The 19,965-nt window shown below is 38.0% G+C and overlaps 1 protein-coding gene across 2 annotated transcripts; it reads left to right on the top strand.

Moving 5' to 3' along the window:
- The first annotated feature begins 424 nt into the window (after positions 1-424).
- arpc1a.S (actin related protein 2/3 complex subunit 1A S homeolog) lies at positions 425-19,728 on the top strand. 2 transcript variants are annotated; one of them, NM_001086684.1, is given in 11 exon segments: positions 521-609; positions 3,837-3,921; positions 4,672-4,766; positions 5,919-6,023; positions 9,190-9,412; positions 10,781-10,888; positions 11,060-11,272; positions 12,349-12,424; positions 14,805-14,998; positions 17,279-17,369; positions 19,241-19,728. In NM_001086684.1, coding segments are annotated over 9 exon segments (1,113 nt in total). In that variant the 5' UTR covers positions 521-609; positions 3,837-3,921; positions 4,672-4,702; the 3' UTR covers positions 19,280-19,728.
- The last annotated feature ends 237 nt before the right edge of the window (positions 19,729-19,965 follow it).

The raw sequence follows: 19,965 nt of genomic DNA, 5'->3' as shown, positions 1-19,965 counted from the left end.
TAAACTGTGTTTTTGTGTCTCAAAATTGTTACAAAGTATCTTATTTGCACCTGTTACCTGTTCTGGGCTCTCTGCTAAAAGCCAATTAAGTGAGAAACTTTGTTTCTTTTTCTGGCTGTTCAGTGCAGAAAAAAGAGGGACTTTCCAGTACAAATGAGGGACTGCGGGTTGAGCTGTCAAAAGAGGGACTGTCCCTCCAAAAAAGGGACAGTTGGGAGGTATGCAAAATATGTGCAGCTCAAATGTTGGGAGGTATGACTTTAATAACTATGCAGGCGTTTCAGCTACGCATGAGGCTTAGCTAGGCAAGCAGCATTGCCAGTCGAGGCCTAATAGAGTGGTACACTAAATAGAAAGACAAGCACACTTTTCAAAGATACAGTAAGCAGAAGCAGTCCATGTCTGGCCTTTAGAGCATGCGCAGTTTGGTCTTTAGAGCATGCGCAGTGTGGCTTTAGCGTCTGATGCTCGCTTGGGCAGCTCCTCCCCGCCGGTACGCGCATGCGTTGTTGTGGTCAGTAGCCGTCAGGGCAATCTTCGTTCTAGTGCCGGGTTCGCGTTGACTGTCCAGAGTCCGCGAACCGGTACCGCGCAAGTGAACGGACCTCGGTGAGAAAACTTCCCGATTATGTTATCTATGTGTTCGTGCGTTTATTTCCGCCAGCTTGACGCTTGAATGGCTTCTCGCAGTAGGGGCCTGTAGTTCCGTGGGAAAGAAAGCTTTAGGAGAAGGATACGTGAATAATTGCTGAAATACTATATCGGTTTTTAGATTGACCTATTCTAGATATACTATATCGGTTTGTGTTTTGCACCGAGAAAAGCAAAATGGTACTTATCTTAAAGGGAGCGTTCACCTTAAATTAACTGTTAGTATGATGTAGAGAGGGATAATCTGAGACAATTTGCAATTGGTTTTCATTTTTTATTATTTGTGGTTTTTCTGTTATTTCGTTTTTTATTCAGCAGCTCTCCAGTTTGCAATTTCAGCAGTTTGGTTGCTAGGGTTCAAATTCCCCTAGCAACCATGCGTTGATTTGAATCAGAGACTGGAATATGAATAGGAGAGGACTGAATATTTAGATGAGCAATAAAAAGTAGCTCAGCTTCCTCACGAGGAAACTTCGGGCGACTTCGGAAAACGAATCGCCGCGTGTGATTAGCGCAGGCGATTTTTCATTTTAGCCAGGCTATAATTATAAGGGCTTTTGCAGAAATAGTAAATAAATCACTACCTTTTAAAGCATAATTCTTCTATATCTAAATGAGTATAATGCACTGGTACATTCTTATTTTTTTTTTACACAAAATGTCTCCTATAAAGGACTGGTTCACCTTTAAGTTTACGTTTAGTATGTTATACAATGGCCAAGCAACTTTGCAATTGGTTGGCATTATTTTTATAGTTTTTACATCAGTTGCCTTCTACTTCTGAGTCTTTCCACCTTTTAAATCAGATTCCCTGACCCCAGCAGTCAAAATCAAACTGAAAGCTCTTCGGGGCTCCAATGTTATTTTCACTTTGTATAAGTGATGTTTCTGTTTCGGGTCCTCTGCAATTCATTTTTCATTCTTTCATTCAAATCACTCCCTGGCTGCTAAGGTAATTTACACCCTAGCAACCAGATAGCTGCTAAAACTCCAAACTGGAGTGGTGATGAACAGAAAGTGAAATAATGTGAAAGTAAATGTGTAAACCACAAATATACAAATCAAGCCATGGTTTCTAGGGTAATTTCGACCCTAGCAGCAGCAGCCAGATTTCTGAAATCGGAAACTGGAGAGTTGTGAATTAAAAAGTTAAATAACTTAAAAACTGAAACTAATAACATGAATACTAATTACATATTGTCTCAAATTAGCACTGTCTACATCAAGGGTCCCCAACCTTTTTTACCTGTGAGACACATTCAAATGCAAAAAGAGTTTGGGAGCAACACAAGCATGAAAAAGTCCATTGGGTGCCAAATAAGGGCTGTGATTGGCTATTTGGTAGCCCCTATGTGGACTGGCAGCCTACAAGAGGCTTTACTTGGCACTATACTTAGTTTTTATGCAATTAAAACTTGCTTTCAAGCTCGGAATTCAAAAATAACACCTCCTTTGAGGACCCTGAGAGCAATATCCAAGGGGTTGGAGAGCAACATGTTGCTTGGGGGCTACTGGTTGGGGATCACTGGTCTACATCATACTAAGCATTATCTTAAAGGGGAATAACCCATTTAACAAGACAGAAGTGGGTGAACTGGTTGCTTGTAAGATTTAATTTGTTTAATAACAAACTGCTTTTACAGCCACCTTCACGTCTTGGCTGGTAGTTTGTAAATTCTGGCAAATGCCAGAGGGGTTCCTGTAAGATGCCTTAGCTTAGACAGTCACTTTTTAATTGGGCCTTTGTACCTGATATCCCAGGGCCCATTTTGAATCGTAGTATGGACCTGGCCACCTTGACCTCCTCTCCTGCAATGGAGACAGCCATTAATATTCTTTATTAATCTTGGAAGGAAAGTATAATGTTTTTGATGAGTGAAGTGAAGGGTAGTTTATTCAGTCCTTTATTAACAAATATGCATAGGCCCTATGAGGAATGATTGGATCATTGTAGGGCTCATGCAGTACAATTTTAAAGGACTGTAACGTGGTCCTCCTTAGACTGGACTTTTAAGCCTACCTTAAAAAATAGCTGGCTTATCCAAAATCAGATGTATAGGTTTAAGAAGCCTTTGTTTTGCCCCCATAACATGGATGAAAAGCATTCAACTTGGTCTTGGCCTAAATGTGTCATTGGCCACATATTACTATCTTTAGTCATTTAGTTAATTGTCAATGCTTTAATTTCTGTGATGTTTTGGGAGCCAGCATAACATTGAGACTGCTGTAGTGGTGGTCAATGATGCTGTTTGGAAATAAATGTTCCATCAGTTGAAATACAATGTGTAATGTAACTTTTTTTGTGTTAAATTCATTTTTAAAAATAGTTTTGCAGTATGCGTGTATTAAAAGCTTGCATGCATAATGATACTGTATGACACCTGCACACTAAAGCCCTTGTGTTTTCATAGAATCATTGAACTCCTTAGTGTTTATTGATGTAATTGATTTCTAGCCTTGTTTAAAAATAATAAATTCTGTGTGCCTCCTCCCAGGGCTTTATATTTATTTACAATATAATTACAATAGGAGAATTGTATTGTTAACTTCTCAGTGAGGACCTCTCAATTTGTTTTTGATTTATTTCTTTATTTCCTATTTATTTTATCCTCATGTTGTTCCTCCTTTTGTCTACAAAATTCAATACAAATGTATGCATTAAGAAAAAATGAGTTCTATAAATACATGCTCCTTCCTGCCCCCATATTCTATTTGGCCATAGATGTGCAGATTTTATTCTTTGTGTCACGAACAATCATTTGTTTCAGTTTGATGATCTTCCAGTAACCATTCAGATTAAAATAAGTAGGAAAAATAACAAATCAGACAATTGATATTCTGTAAATTTACAAAAGTTATGTCCAACAAATAGTAGTGACAGTCACTCACTGATATTGCCAGATAGGCAATACATGCAGAGATCTTATCGGTAGCCAATATAAATCTTTTAACCTGTCTAATTGACTGAATGACCAATTGCTATGGAACGAGAAATGTCGGGACACTCCACACACAATCCGCTGTTATTAGGGAACTTTTCTTAGTCCAATCCTGAGTGTGGGCTCTTGTTAGCTTTCACCTCCAGTTTGGGAAATCATTTTTAGGTGAGAGGTGCCCTTTAACTTATTTACAGTAAACAATGTATGTAGTGCATATTTACCATATTTTTTCTTTTTGTGTTAAAGTTTACAGCTTTTCAGAAAAGCAGAACCAGATTTTCCTACACTCTAAGGGATAAGTAGAGAAGAGAATTCCATCCGTACTCTTCAGGTATGTGGACCCTACATCTAGATCATTCTTCAAATCATGTTACCTTTTATAGCAGTGTTTCTTTAGCTGTGAAGACAGCCTTAAAGGAAAACTATACCCCCAAAATGAATACTTAAGCAACAGATAGTTTATATCAAATTGAATGACATATCAAAGAATCTTACCAAACTGGAATATATATTTACATAAATATTGCCCTTTTACATCTCTTGCCTTGAACCACCATTTCGTGACTCTATCTGTGCTGCCTCAGAGATCACCTGACCAGAAATACTACAACACTAACTGTAACAGGAAGAAGTGAGGAAGCAAAAGGCAGAACTCTGTCTGTTAATTGGCTCATGTGACCTTACATGTGGTTTGTATGTGTGCACAGTGAATCTTACGATCTCAGGGGGAGGCCCTTATTTTTTAAAATGGCAATTTTCTATTTATGATTACCCAATGGCACATACTACTAAAAAGTATATTATTATGATAATGGTTCATTTACATGAAGCAGGGTTTTACACATGAGCTGTTTTACTCAGTATCTTTTAATAGAGACCTACATTGTTTGGGGGGTATAGTTTTCCTTTAAATATGAAGCCCAGGAGTGCTGTTTATTTTCTATACATGGCTTTGCTTGTGACATAAAACATTGATATTCAAACATCTGGAAAAGAGGGCATATTGTATAGAAAACAATGTGTCTGTGCATTGTGTTCATATATATTCTATGCATCACTTTTATTTGTTGTGTATTTACAGTTTTTCTTTGGGGCACAAAAGGAAGATCACAATGTCCTTGCACCAGTTTTTGCTTGAACCCATTAGCTGCCATGCCTGGAATAAGGATCTGACACGTAAGTTATACGTAACTTAATGTATACGTAACCTAATGTATCTGTCACTGTCAAAACACTATAATGTTTTTGACTAACCATTAACAGAACAATTCTTTTAAATGAGTGCTGTATATGCCTGTATACTGCCTTTTTTTCAGCATTAGCTAAATTCATGCTGAAAATATGTTCTGCGCATTGTTTTAATTGATAAGATTTTTTTTAATGATAAGGCAGAGTTGTTTCTTTTCACATTATTGCGAAAAAACAAGAATACATATAGACAAATACAAGAGTCCTCTGCACTCAACCCATTATCAATATATTTAAGACAGAGACATTTTGTGCATACTGCTGCTGAAAAATGCCTTACCCTTTAAACAAAACAGGGATTGTTTGTCCATATATTGCAATATATTTAAGCTGGCCAACTACATCAAAGTCATCCCATATCTGGCCAGTCCAATGCTTAATTTTATCTGATTCATTAAGAATTCTATTGCTTCATTATACATTTTACAAAGGCACTAAGTTTTACCTGCAACTTACTAGCTGCTTTCAGCTATAGTCAGGTGATCCCACTGGTGTCTAATAAAAGGGCAGCCAAGTTTGGGAGTTTTACTTTGAAAGCAGCTAGTAAGTTGCAGGTAAAACTAGAGCATTATTTTCCTCTGAATATAGAAGGAATGAGCTTAGAAAGTTGTGTTTTGGACTGGTTTCGTTTTAATTTCTCCAAAAGCCCTACTAGTCCCTCCCATCTGTTCCCCTTGTTGCCCATTGAATTCTTTGGTTGTGAGGGGAGCCAGCGGCACTCACTGTTGTATTGCAACCAGTCACCAGCTAGGCAGTTATTGGCTTGTTGTTATTGGCTATTCCCCTCCTACTATGCTACTGGCAGGGACTGTTAGGACCCTTCCATCCCAGGTAAGGACAGGAACGGTAGCAAATATGGGGAGCTCAGATAAAGGGGACATTTTTAAAGTTTACAATAATTTATAGCCCAATGTGAAACCAGAACCATATATATTTTGCGTTATGCTTTGAGTTTCTGTGAAAAATACAATTGACGTGGTAAGAAACTTTTTCATGGCCAGGTTCAGTTCATTTTTTGAGCTTTATTTTGTTTACTTGACTTTTTTTATTAGTGATTCTTATTACAATATTCTTCACCAGAGATTGCAATTAGTCCAAATAACCATGAAGTCCATATCTACAAGAAGAGTGGTGACCAATGGGTGAAAGGGCATGAGTTAAAGGAACACAATGGGCACATCACAGGTAAGTTAGAGAGAAGGAACATTTCTTTTACATACAAGTTGTGAGGTATCCAAACACACACACACACACACACTAATCTAGTGTGGTAGACCTGTGGCCTGGCCTGATATCCTAGCTCATAATTGTATAACGTATTTAACTTAAAGGATATCATTATGGCACCCTTCCCATATTCTGTAAAGCTTATTATGTGTATTTTTGTGATACATGCACTGTGTACAAAACAAGACGATTTTGCAAAGACTTTGCTCTGCTTTTCAAGCAGTACAAAAAACATCAAGAACCGTATCCCTACCTTATGTTACATTCTAACACATAGACAGCTTACAGTACAGATAATGTCTAATTTTGGCTTGTATTTCAAAATACTGTTTCCAATGAATTTCTAGAAAAAGGAATCTACTCCATAGAAAAATATTTACAATAGCAACATGTGGATTTTTTAGTATTCTTTATATAGAGCCAGCATGTTCCACAACATTTTATAGAGATTATTTGCATCAACCCCTGCCCCTATGGAATCAGTAACCAGTGTTTTACCCCTGTGTGTCATAGTCCTCAGGTAATGGTGTAATTATCTTTGTTACACAACTTCACATTTATTAACATTGAAAATATAATTAGTTTTGGTCAAGCTGTTAAAATATTGGCCTGCTGCAGAAGACGAGGTGGAATGGGTTAGGGAAAATAAATATACTGGAAAGAAAAGGAATTGACCAAAATGAGATTGAAAGAAAATATCATAAATGGAAAAGAGGAGAAAGAGTATCAGGTCCCCCATTCTCGCACATAAAACAAATTTTTAGCATGATGCAATGCTCGCCTTAATAAAAGTGTCCACAAAAGGGATCCTGCCTGCTTGCTGAGATTGAAACTTAAAAAAACAAGGTTTAGATAATTTTTATAGTGTAAGTGAAATTGATTTAGCTTGACTAAGATTGTAAAAAGGGATTTGGAATTATTTCTTAATTTGGAGGGAGGGGTGGGGGGGATGAAGAAAGTAGAGACCAGAGGGGAGAAAATAGCTGCAGCATGAACAGAGAAAATGCAAGAGCAGAGGAGAAAAGAATAAATGTGGAGTAAAGAAATGGGTAGCAGAGTGATATAGTGAGAGGACAGTTAAGGGAAGCGATAGCAAACAAAATGGAAATGGAGGGTGGCAGAAAGTGTGAGAATTAAAGGTAAAATTAAACTAGAATGAAGGATAGAAAGCATGGGTGGTGGGATAGAAAAGATGTATGCTTTGGTGAGTTTTTTTTCAGTACCCACTGCCTCTTACTGTATATATAATGTACTTGGGTTGCCATTACTCACTGTGACTAATTTTGTATAATGTGTTTGATGTGTCATCTCTCTGTGCATAATGTGTTTGAGATTCCAGTTCTCATTGTCTCTCACTGTTTCCACTGTTTATGTGCTTGCTTATGTCAGCTTACACTTCCTTTTATAGTATAAAATGTGCTAGGGATGCCAATACTCCCCATTTCATATTGAATATAATTTACATACTCTCTGCCTCTTATTTCCTATAATGTGCCTTGGGATGCCAGAATGCACTGTATAATGTACATGTATTGCCAGACCCTCCATGTTTAATTTTCTTGGCGTCCCAGAACCTTTTTCAGTTTAGATGGTTTCAAATAGTAGCCCAGTAATACAGACTTTGTATTTTCACAGTTTTCTAATATTAAAGTTTGATTTTTCACCTTCCCAACTCTGGGAGGGGGCTCATTGACTCCATAAACTGTTATCCAAAAAACTAATTTTCCAGAAATCTCCGAATTATGGAAAGGCTGTCTTACATAGACTTCATTATAATGTCATGATCCAAATTTTTAAAAATGATTTTCCTTTTCTCTATAATAATAATAAATCTGTACCTTGTACTTGACCCACACTAGTATAATTCATCCTTATTGGAAGCAAACCCGGCTTATTGTGTTTATTTAATGTTTACATGATTTTCTAGTAGACATAAGGTATGAAGATCCAAATTATGGAAACATCCGTTATCTGAAAAACCCTAGGTCCCGAGCATTCTGGATTACAGGTCCCATACCGGTACTTGGCTTTGCTAAGCATAAAAAAGATACAATATTTGCTAACATTGCACAGATGCTGCTGAGAAATTTATCAACTAATGCAGCAAACATAATCAGTTTAGATTTTGTATCTGGATTAACGGAGCTGCCAGACTGAAAGACCAAAGAAAGGAACACTAAACTTTAAACTTCTTCAATTTAAAAGAAAGTTAAAAAAATAAAAAGCAACTGAAAAAAGTCTTTATATTCGGTATAGTATCCAAAAATACATGAACTGTCATGTAAATGGATTTCAAAACCGTGCAGCAGAGGAAATCTATTTTCATCTGTTTGTGTAAAATATAGTCACAAAACACTTTAAATATATAATAAAAATGCCCAAACAAAGCTCATTATAACAATCACTGTAAGGATGTGTTAATGGCGGAGCTCATCCCAGCACAATAGCGTCTCCCAGCCGGTGCCTGCTCTCTCTCTCGTTTGACAACTCCTATTCGAAAACTTCAATGCTTTACAAAACTGTTACCTGCATTGGGCGTTGACTCACATATCCACCGGAGTTGCTAATCTTAATAACAATGCAGCTTTATTAAAACACACAATGTGACAACAATATGGCAGTGGGTGTGCAAAGCTCATTATGGCTAATTAATTTAGTACTTAGACCATGGAAACTTTATACACTTCATCATGGATCTGAATGTAGCAACTGTACATGGTTTGCTCCAGGTATAATAACCCTTACATAGCAAGATTGTTGACCTACTGCACATAACAACTACTTGCTAATATCTGATTTTTCTTATACTTGATGAATGAGCAGTTAGGCAGGCTCACTTAGACAAAAAGGTTTAACTTGAACTAAAGTGTATTTTCAGCCATATTTACTATGTTTGTCACTTGGAGCAAATTGTGCTCCTGTTGCAATATTTTTCATTAAAAATTGGACAAGACACACTTGAATATAACTGAGTTATCAAGGATTCGTACTTAAAAGTAGATTTGTGTTTTCAGCAGAGTGCACTATGCTTGGGGGCATTTCCCTGCACCCAAGCCATTTTTGCTGCCAGTAATTATAGAAGTTTGTTTTGTCATGGAAGCATAACAATATTTTGTTTCCCTAGGCATTGACTGGGCTCCTAAAAGTGATCGTATAGTTACATGTGGTGCTGATCGTAATGCATATGTTTGGAGCCAAAAGGATGGTGTATGGAAGCCAACATTGGTGATTCTCCGCATTAACCGTGCAGCTACCTTTGTAAAGTGGTCTCCCCTAGAAAATAAGTTTGCAGTGGGAAGTGGAGCAAGACTCATATCTGTGTGCTACTTTGAATCTGAAAATGACTGGTGAGTTCTTCTTATTACAGTAACAATATGTTTCACTCTTGAAATTTTCCTAGATGGGCCCTTAACACCAGAAAAGGAAGTAATGATTGATACACATTAAGATACAGTGGAGGGGGTGTAGATGTAGAGTTTTAAACAGATCAAATAGCAAAGCCTCTTGTGTAAATAAGATTGATTCTACACAGTTGACTGGTCTTAAAAATTCTCCTCAACGAATCTTCAGCCTGGGCCCTTTTAAGGGTCTGGCCACACGGGCAGATTTGGGGAGATTAGTCGGCAGACGACAAATCTACTCTTCTTCGCGGTGACTAATCTCCCCGTTCTTGCTAAAATGTAAATCGCCTGATGGCAGGCACACGGACAGCTTCATTTTCCTAAGTCGCCCGAAGTTTCCTTGTGAGGCAATTACGGGCTACTTCAGAAAACGAAGCTCTCCTTGTGCATGCCCCCAGGCGATTTACATTTTAGCCAGCAGAAGGCAGATCGGGGAGATTAGTCACCACGAAAAAGAGGAGATTTACCATGTAAAGTAATACCATGTAATAGAGTAATACCATGCAATTATATTAATAGACTCCTATACATAGTTTTCAATTCATATATCAACATTTAATCTATGACAAATATTAAAGCAGCCCATCAGTTATGTAATTGATGTAATTATGTCCATCAGTAACAATTCATTAAAAATAGCCATACATCAGGGCAGGAATTAATCAGAAATAGAAGCAGTTTCCAATTTGCAAATATTGATCAAAAAATAGCAGTCGTTGCATCTTGAAACATTTGACATTCCAACAGTTTATGTAAGCAGCTGGTATTATGTACTGATGTCTGACCCTGAGGCCAATTTGCTGCAAGGGGCATTAAGAGTAGAATCGCTTTGGTACTTATATATTTCATTCCCAAAGTATCAGAACAAATTAAGCTTCACAGCTGTTCATGTACTTGGTGGTTCCACCAATTTCCTTCTCCTACTATATGTATATGAATAATCTTAATGTTCACGTCCCCTGCAATTCCATAGCCTATTTTTCTTCTCAAGTACATTACCACCTCCAGACACACACACTCTGTCTCCATCCATCACACCCTGTTAGGGCATGCATTCCGCCTTCGGTATCTGCATTTCTCCAGTTTTCATTCCCAGTTTATACATTATAACAGCATTTTAAAGACATAATATTGCTGATTTAGTAACAACCCTGTTAAATTAGTTTAGGAGTCACAAGTAACGTGCCTTTCAAGAGTCCTGCTACACAAAACATTACCACTAAGTGGTAGCCTTTTATGGGACCCTTTCTACTCTGAAGTGCCCCCTTTTGCATTAAAGTAAAATTTTAGCAATTTTGAATCTTTTATTTACAGGTGGGTAAGCAAACACATCAAGAAGCCAATTCGTTCAACTGTGCTGAGCCTGGACTGGCATCCCAACAATGTCTTGCTGGCAGCTGGATCCTGTGACTTCAAGACAAGGTATGGTATCCATTGTTGGATTTGAGATTATGCTGCTAATAATGTGTGTCAAAATAGACATACAGAGTAACTTTGGTGTATAAACTTAAATAAATGTTCAGTTTATGTTTACGTGTCACTCATAATATCGCTTTTAATTTTTTTTTATATCAATATCTCCTATAAAATTAGGGTCTTCTCTGCATATATTAAGGAAGTGGATGAAAAACCTGCAAGCACTCCGTGGGGATCCAAAATGCCTTTCGGTCAGATGATGGCAGAGTTTGGGGGAGTTAGCAGTGGAGGCTGGGTGCACAGTGTCAGTTTCTCAGCTAGTGGCAACAAACTTGCATGGGTCAGTCATGACAGTACTGTGTCAGTAGCTGATGCTTCTAAAAACATGAGGTAATATGCTAGGGAGCCTGTTGTAATGTATTTTTTGTCTGTTTATCTGCATATTTAAAGTCTGCAGGCCCACTTGGCATCAGTCAATGGGCAGACAAAGGTATAAAAATATTAAGGGACATAGTAACAGATGGGAATATAAAGCACTTTGCGACTCTTTGAGAAGAGTTTGGGCTGTCCCCTGATATGCACTTTCGCTACTTACAACTTAGACATGCTTTCTACACCCAGTTCCCTGCCAGACTTCTGCAGGTATCTGAGACTTCCCTGGTAGCTTGCCTCCATAGGCAGAACTTAAAAAAAAACCACTTTCCTGGTTCTATACCCTGCTGTGGCAAACCAACCCTGATCCATTAGCTATGACTAAAGGGAAGTGGCAGAGTGAAATATCAGACCTAGAGGATGAAATGTGGGTAGATGCCTTAAAACAAGTCCCAGATATTAGTCAGTCAGGGACAGGCTCATCCAAATTAAATTAATTATTCGGGCCTACCTAACACCTCACAGGCTGGCCAAACTGTATCCCCAAGTACCAGAACCTTTGTTTGCAGAACAGCACCAGACTGTCAATCTTTTAGTTTAAAAAGTCTTTATTTCAGCTTTGGGCATCACCACAACATTTCAGGCCCTTTTATCAAGCTGGCCTGAAACGTTGTGGTGATGCCCAAAGCTGAAATAAAGGCTTTTTAAACTAAAAGATTGACAGTCTGGTGCTGTTCTGCAAACAAAGGTTGTTGTGATATCAGTGGAAAGTGGCCACTGAGGAACATGCACCAATTCTCTACAGGAGAGATAATCGATGTGCTGACTGCTTTTCCAAGATCCCCAAGTAACAGATACATGCCCCAAATGCAACCTAGCTCTGGACAATTTCCTTTACGTCTTTTGGGAATGCCCAGTCATCAGGAAATTTTGGTCAGAGGTTTTAAGGTACATCAATGAGAGACTGGCATTATTTTGCTTATTTTGCAAACAAAAATTCCTCTACTTAATGGGCACCAATATTGTTTGCGTTATATCTAGTATAACTGTTGGAGAATTTATGGCTTATATAAAATACTGTCTTTTACATTTAGTGTTTCCCAGCTGAAGACGGAGTTTCTTCCTTTATTAAGTGTCATCTTTGTATCTGAAAACAGCTTGATAGCAGCGGTAAGTCTTGGTATACTTATTTGGACTGATTCTTGTCTATGTTTGGATCCATCTGCTTTTCATCTTGTGTCAGAGTGTGTAAGAGTTACTCTTACCATTCCTTGCTGCAACATCATCCTGTGGAAATGGGAAATATTTTTGCAATAATCTTTTTGCCGGCATGCTAGCATTCAGTATTTTTTTTTTTGTTCCACACTTTCCCTCCAAATCACTGTGAGTAATGTGTTTTACTAGTGGTGATCCAAAACGTTTGCAATGGGAAGGCATTTTCATTAGGCCTACATATTTAAGTGGGCCACTGAGAGTTTGTTTGATGAGGTTTTAGAATGTAATAGTAAACTTTGTAGTACAGTACATTTTTCAAGGGTCCAGGCAAAATCTAGAAAAAAATGTAAAATCAGAAAAATGTGTTAAAGCAACTTAATCTTCAAGAATATAAGCAAAGGAGTCAGTTTGAATTTGAAATACGTTTACTGTGTTAATGACAGGGGTTAAGCATTGCAGCATCAATGTTACACTATGGAGGGCATGTGCAAAAGACATTTCTGACGGTAACATGCACAACCTAAACCAACAAGTGATTGGTGCATGACTGTATGAGGTGCAGTGCTAGAGGTAAACTTAAAATACTTATTAATAGTAACTATTAATACTCAGGATTAATAGTTAATTAATTAATACTCAGGATAAATTAACATCAGATTTATCAAAGGTGTGGCACTTTCAAGTCGCCTGATCTTCCTATGGTACTAAATCAAGCACATTGTCTGGAATGTACTTCAACATTACCCTTGAAGTGAAAAGATGGAAAACGATATTGCAATTATTTCTTAAAGGAATTGTTCAGTATAAAAATAATAACTGGGTAAATAGGCTGTGCAAAATAAAAAATACTTCTAATCTAGTTAGTTAGCCAAAAATTTAATTTATAAAGGTTGGAGTGACCGGATGGCTAACAGAACCCAACTTCCTGCTTTGCGGTTTTCTGCACTTCCACTAATTGGTTAATAGGCAGGAACCAATCAGTGACTTTAGGGGGGGGGCACAGGGGTCATATCTGTTGCTTTTGAATCTGAGCTGCATGCTAGGGATCAATTGCAAACTCACTGAACAGTTATGTCCCATGTGGCCCCCCCATTCAAGTCACTGACTAAATCAGAGTTAGAAAGCGGAAAAGCAGGAAGTGGTGTTCTGTTATGTTAGACATCCAGTTACTCCAGCTTTATAGATGACATTTTTGGCTAACTAATTATATTAGAAACATTTTTTATTTTGCACAGCCTATTTATCCAGTTTTTATTTTACACTTAGCTGCTCCTTTAAAGGGCACCTGTTGGCCAAAAATATTATCCCCAACAAAAGGTGTGGGCTAATAGAGCCTGCATTCCAGTTTGTGATTACAGTAGATTTTTGTAAAAAAAAATTAATTGCCAGCGCTAGTACACTCCTGATGCAAGCGGCCATGTCATGCGCATAATGGGCTAGTTGTGGCATTCGTTCATTATGCACATGTGTGTGCCCCAGCATGGCTGTTCGATCAGGGAGCTCGCTCCCAGTGTGGGTGCCCTAGCACTGGTGGGGGGCAATTAAAAAAAAAACTACTGTTCCCTCCTTCCCCCGAGTTCGAGCTTCATTAGCCCGAGCCTCTAAAATTGTAGAGTCGTGGGGACTTGGATTTTTAATCATGATAGTGTTAATTAAAAATTTGTAGATATGTCACTTGTGCTCATGTGCCCTTACAAGGGTAATAACTTTTTGTTTGCAAGGTTACATACTGCATATGATATGGCATCATCCATTACTAGGTCTCAAATAGCTTACAGTACATGACTTTAACAGGTTTCTTTACTATAAACCTTGATATGTTTAAGAAATGTAAGACTAAGAAAAGTACTTGGTGCAAAAATAATTATACATTATTTATAGGAATTGTACAAAATACAAGTAGTACCTAGACAATTCTCACTTTCCGCAATGCCCTCCATCTCCCTTCATCCTTTTAGAAGTTAGAATTTAAATACCTTCTCTACAGAAACATTTAATTCATTAATTAAGAGAGACCGAATGGACTTTTATGTATTAGCTGGTATATCTTTAATTGGTTGTCTAGCTCGTTAATGTGTTTTGTTTTTACTCTTTTGTTGTTAAAATATTCAGAAACCACAGGGATCTGTTGAACATCTTATAACTCTAAAAAAAAAAAAACAAAAAAAACAAAAAAAAAACAAAACATTGGTAACAATAGGATAAGTACATTAAATTATCCCTTTAATTACAGTGTTTTAAAGTTTTCCCACAGTGGCTTCTGACTAGCATTGCATCTAAAGCATAAAACTAAGGTTATATATAAGTTGTTGGATTTAAATGTCCTTTTTTTCAGGGCCATGATTGCTGCCCAATGCTGTTTACCTACGATGAGCATGGTTCCTTGACTTTTGTTTCCAAACTGGACATTCCCAAGCAGAGCACTCAGCGCAACATCTCTGCCATGGAGCGATTTCGCAACATGGACAAGAGAGCTACCACAGAAGACCGAAATACCACACTGGAGACCCTTCATCAGAACAGCATCACGTAGGTTTGATGAGGGAAGAGTGGTTCATAGACTGCATCACTGGTGGAGTCGGAAACAAGTTAGACTTTTGTAGATGGAAATATCAAAGTGAATGTAGGGGCAATGTGTCCAGTAATAGATGTGAATTTATGGATTTAATGTTTGCAATATGGGTTGGGGTTAGTAAAAAGCCAGGCTACACAATGAAAGAGGGAATTTGATGCACAGATTGGAAACCTGATAAGTGGTTGCTAGGAAATTGAAAAGCAATTTCTATAAATGCATGCAGCTTCAGAACTCAAGTAGAATAACCTAGGCCATTGCTGTCCAACTTCTGTGATACCAAGAGCTAAAAATTTTCTGGCCAATGTGGTGGAGGCCCGATAATGAAAGCCAGTGTTGACCACTCCCTATTTTAAACCACGCCCATGTTATCACAGAACTTTTAAGACCATGTCCACATTAATGGTGGTTGGTGCTCCCTTTAGGGATATTACTAATTTCTCATATGTGAAAAAAGTCATATCCTTGAATATACCATAAACATACCTTAAATCCATATGCCACTGCCTCCTCCAATATGAACAACACATTTCCAAATGCCCTCAAAAAACCCTACCCAGCTCACGTCCCACAGGCTACAGAGTAGGGTAGGCAGAGTATGGCACACACAGGGAGCATAGGCCAGGCAGACTATGGCACACACAGGGAGCATAGGGTAGGCAGAGTATGGCACACATCGGGAGCATAGGGCAGGCAGAGTATGGCACACACAGGGAGCATAGGGAAGGCAGAGTATGGCACACACAGGGAGCATAGGGAAGGCAGAGTATGGCACACACAGGGAGCATAGGGAAGGCAGAGTATGGCACACAGGGAGCATAGGGAAGGCAGAGTATGGCACACATGGAGCATAGGGAAGGCAGAGTATGGCACACAGGGAGCATAGGGTAGGCAGACTTTCATGTGGGGGCCACACAAGTGGGTTCAGCCCACAGGCCACCGGTTAGACAAAACTGCGATAGGCTAAGTTTATCAGCTCAAGTGACAAGTCATGGACACTTGTATTTAATACATCTGCAGTTTATACAGGTATACTATCAAATTTTGACCCAGAGAAAATTAATGGTCATGAACATGGCAAGAAAATATAAAGAAAGTGCAATGTAAAATAATACTTTTAGTAAATGTCAATATATAGACAGGTTACGGTGCTGATGAAGGAATTTGGGAGGAAGATGGTTGGCTTGTTTGTTTCTTTGACCAAACTGGATGGCTGTTGCCTATGAAAATCATGTAGTGACAGTAAGATATATGGTCCGCTCCTTCAGTTGATCTGATCCAATTGTGTCAGATATTAAAGGAGAATTCAACATGTGGGAAAAAAACCCGTACCCCCCCACCCCTGGTAGACCTCCCTCCTCCCCCCTTGCTAACTACCCCCCTGGGGAAATGCCCCATACTTTGTACTTACCCCTCGGCGCATATTCTTCCAGCGGAGTTCCACGCATCCATCTTCCGCGTCCTCGGTAAGCTGACTGGGAGATCGGCAATTTCCATGTAATTCCGCACATGTGCAGTTGTCGCAAATCGGCAAACTGCTCCAACTGCGCATGCACAGAAATACCGATCTCCCAGTCAGCGCACCAAGGACTCTGTAGATGTATGCGTGGAACTTAGCTGGAAGAATCTGCGATGAGGGGTAAGTATGGAGTATGGGGCATTTCCCCGGGGAGGGGGGTAGTTAGCCTGGGGGGAGGAGGTCTACTTGGGGTGGGGGGTACCGGGTTTTTTTCTCACAGGTTGAATTTTCCTTTAAAGGTGTAGAATTACACCTGATCAGAACTGAGAAAATATATGTACATTTTTGCTGCAGCCTGCTCCCACGCTGCCCATATCATGTACTGAGAAATAGAAATAAACAACTAGAGATAAATAATAGAAATAAGCAGGAACATGCAGAAACTCTTCTGTACAGTGTTTAGTACGTTAATGGTAGAATGTAAATAATTGCAGACACCTGCAGGAAATTTGCTTTGAAGTGCATGTAGTAAACACTTATAAGCATAGTATTCTGATTGTTCTTGTGCCTGCACAAATCACAAATTGATCAGAGATGTAGCCCATCATGTTTGTGGTTTCAGAAATGTAGTTTTCCATAGTGGGATCATAGTGGTAGTACTAAATATATTTTATTTTTTTAAGGAAGGGCCCATATTTAGAGTGTTGATCATCCAGGTTGGTAGAAAGACTGAAACCAAATACTAGTTGTCAAATCCTATTTTTTTCCCCCTTGATAGCCAAGTGTCCATCTATGATGGTGACAAGACTGAATGTCGCAAGTTCTGTACTACAGGAATTGATGGAGCAATGACTATCTGGGATTTTAAGGTAATTTATCATAATCACTTAAGGTAGATTTGAGTATTTAAAAAAATGCGGCCAATAGATATAAGTAACTGTCATCCCCATTGACCCACTGATGTCATTGTTGCAACAAAATAACAATGTACAGGAAGGGAGGTTTTCAAAAATCTATTTTATAAGAGCAAATTGTAAAATCTGAACTGATTATGCAAGCGGTATTGGCCATGGCCATTCTGTCACCCACCTTTTATGGTAACCCTTTATTGGTCCCATTATTTGCTATGGACCATACAAAAAAATTGTACTGCAGTATACATCATTGTATGTCCCATATCCGTACAAAATTCCTGTTTAGTGTGCAACATAGTATCTGGGTGACATCTAGAAGTGAGTGTCCTGGGCTCTGGGACACATGTAAATGTTTGTGTGCCCCAGCTTGACTTCCCATTCTCATACACACATTGTGGGCTTCTGCTGTACTGGGGGGGGGGGGCAATAGGTGTCCTTTAAAATACTTGGGCTGATAAGTGTCCCCATAGCTTATTTTAATATTATTTCTATGTAATGTGACCCTTAAATATTATGCATATTGGATATATTCAGTCCCACTCTATTTCAAATTTTTAATTGTACTGTTCTGATAATGCAACTAATTCAATAACAGCATTTTGCGCACTGTATATTCACATATGACGGGAGAGGGACAGATAATATTATTGGGATAAGTAGAACTAGATTAGATGGCTCTCAGGTTGAGACTGATTAAATATACCCATGCATACATTGATCCATTAGTTATACTACTGTTTGTCATACATATGTGTTTGTCAAATCATTAGTTGGAGTTCTGATTCAGTCTTATGTTGATTAATCCTGTCCTTCCAGTGTTAGTTTTATCAACATACTCCAAAAAACAAGAACACTCAAGAAATGTAGCAAAAAGTTACTAAGACATGGAATAGCCTTTGATAAGAATAGCCTCTACAGTTCTTTGATGATAACTTACATCCCCACAAATTATATTATTGCATTGGCTGTAATTTCTACAAGATAATTCAGGGGTTTAGACAAAATGCCTTTTGAGAAGTGGTATAAATAGTTGCCAGATTATTAATCTCTCTCTTAGGTGTATTTATCTTTTATAAGTGAAGAAATGCTTCTTGCAAAAGAGAATTCCCACCTAGGGGTCATAGGATAATCCCTCTGAAAGTTGAACCAACAATGTTGGGTTTTTTTGTCTTGTTTTTGAAACACAAATGAATACATTAATTAAAAATAAAATTAAAAAAAATTTGTTTGTCGGGTCTCATGTATAAATGCTTCACATATTTGCACATGGGCAGTGGCCAGTAGCAACCAATCAGTTATTGCCTCTTTCAACCAGCTGCATGATGGACAATAAAAGCAAGAAATGTATTGGTTGCCGTGGGTTACTGCCCAGGTGCCGATTTGCAGACAGTGGAGCTCCTTTATAAACACAGTTTATGTGTCTCAAAAACCCCTAGCAACAGTAAAAAAGAGAACATATTATTATATTACTATTATATATATTTGAGAAAGTTTTATGAAATGTTTTAAATACTTTGGATATAAAGACAAAAAAAATTATAAATATGAATGCCGCAGGTCTTCTGAAAACAATTATGCATATGATTTTCCTACAATTCTTTATATAAAGAACCCAAAATGTAAATAGCGCCTATTGTTATTTTCATGACTGATTCTTTTGTTCTTGCAAATAAAAATGTGTTCTTTAGAATTTAACTGTTCATTCATGATCATGTCCTGATTTTTTTTCGTTCATTTAGTAAAATAATAATAATAATATACCTGATGTAAGCACAACAAATTATGTGCGCTAAATGTGTTTAACATTTTGACTGTTTTCCTTTTAGACCCTGGAGTCATACATTCAAGGTCTCAAGATTATGTGATGGGTAAAATTTCCATTCCTAGCAGGACAAAAAGACCTCGTGTGTCCCAATGCACTGATTAAATATAACGGACAGCTGCCAACAGAAATCCATCAATGCCCAGCTGAGCCCCGGAGTAGTGGGAGAAGTTCAGTAATATTGATATGGCTATTTAAAGATGGAGGCTACATGGGCTTTTGTTTTGGAACTGTTTACATTGTTTTCAGCTCCAAATACAACTGGGATGTATGGGTTTCTGCCTATATATATGTGTGGTTGTTAATCTGTGGTGAAGTTAAATAAAATCAGCTGCACTTTTTGTTTTTAATTTTTTTTTGTTCATTTAATTGCATAATTTACGAAAGCTGCTCTGAAGTAAATTCTGTGGGGAGCCCTTGTTATTAAGTTAAAAGGGGAATTTTATGTAATTTGTCTGCTAGGAAATAAAAAGCAAAATATTCTAATATGCATGTGAATTTTAATTGGTATATTCTGCAGTTAAGCTTTCAAGTTCACACACAATGCAGCAGTAAGAAGGGTTGGAAAAATTGTGTGTTTTTAAAGGGCAGCTTGGATCCAGGGCATTGGTCTGTTCCCATTTTTGTGTGAATTTCCTCCATGTACTCCTGTTTTCTCCCACATTCCAAAAACAAACAGACATGTTATTTGGCACATGGTAAAATTTACCCATAGGAATTGCATTTACA

This window comes from Xenopus laevis, chromosome 9_10S, assembly GCF_017654675.1.
Source record: "Xenopus laevis strain J_2021 chromosome 9_10S, Xenopus_laevis_v10.1, whole genome shotgun sequence".
In the NCBI taxonomy this organism is placed as follows: Eukaryota; Metazoa; Chordata; class Amphibia; order Anura; family Pipidae; genus Xenopus; species Xenopus laevis.
This window is presented reverse-complemented; position numbering and strand designations above follow the sequence as displayed.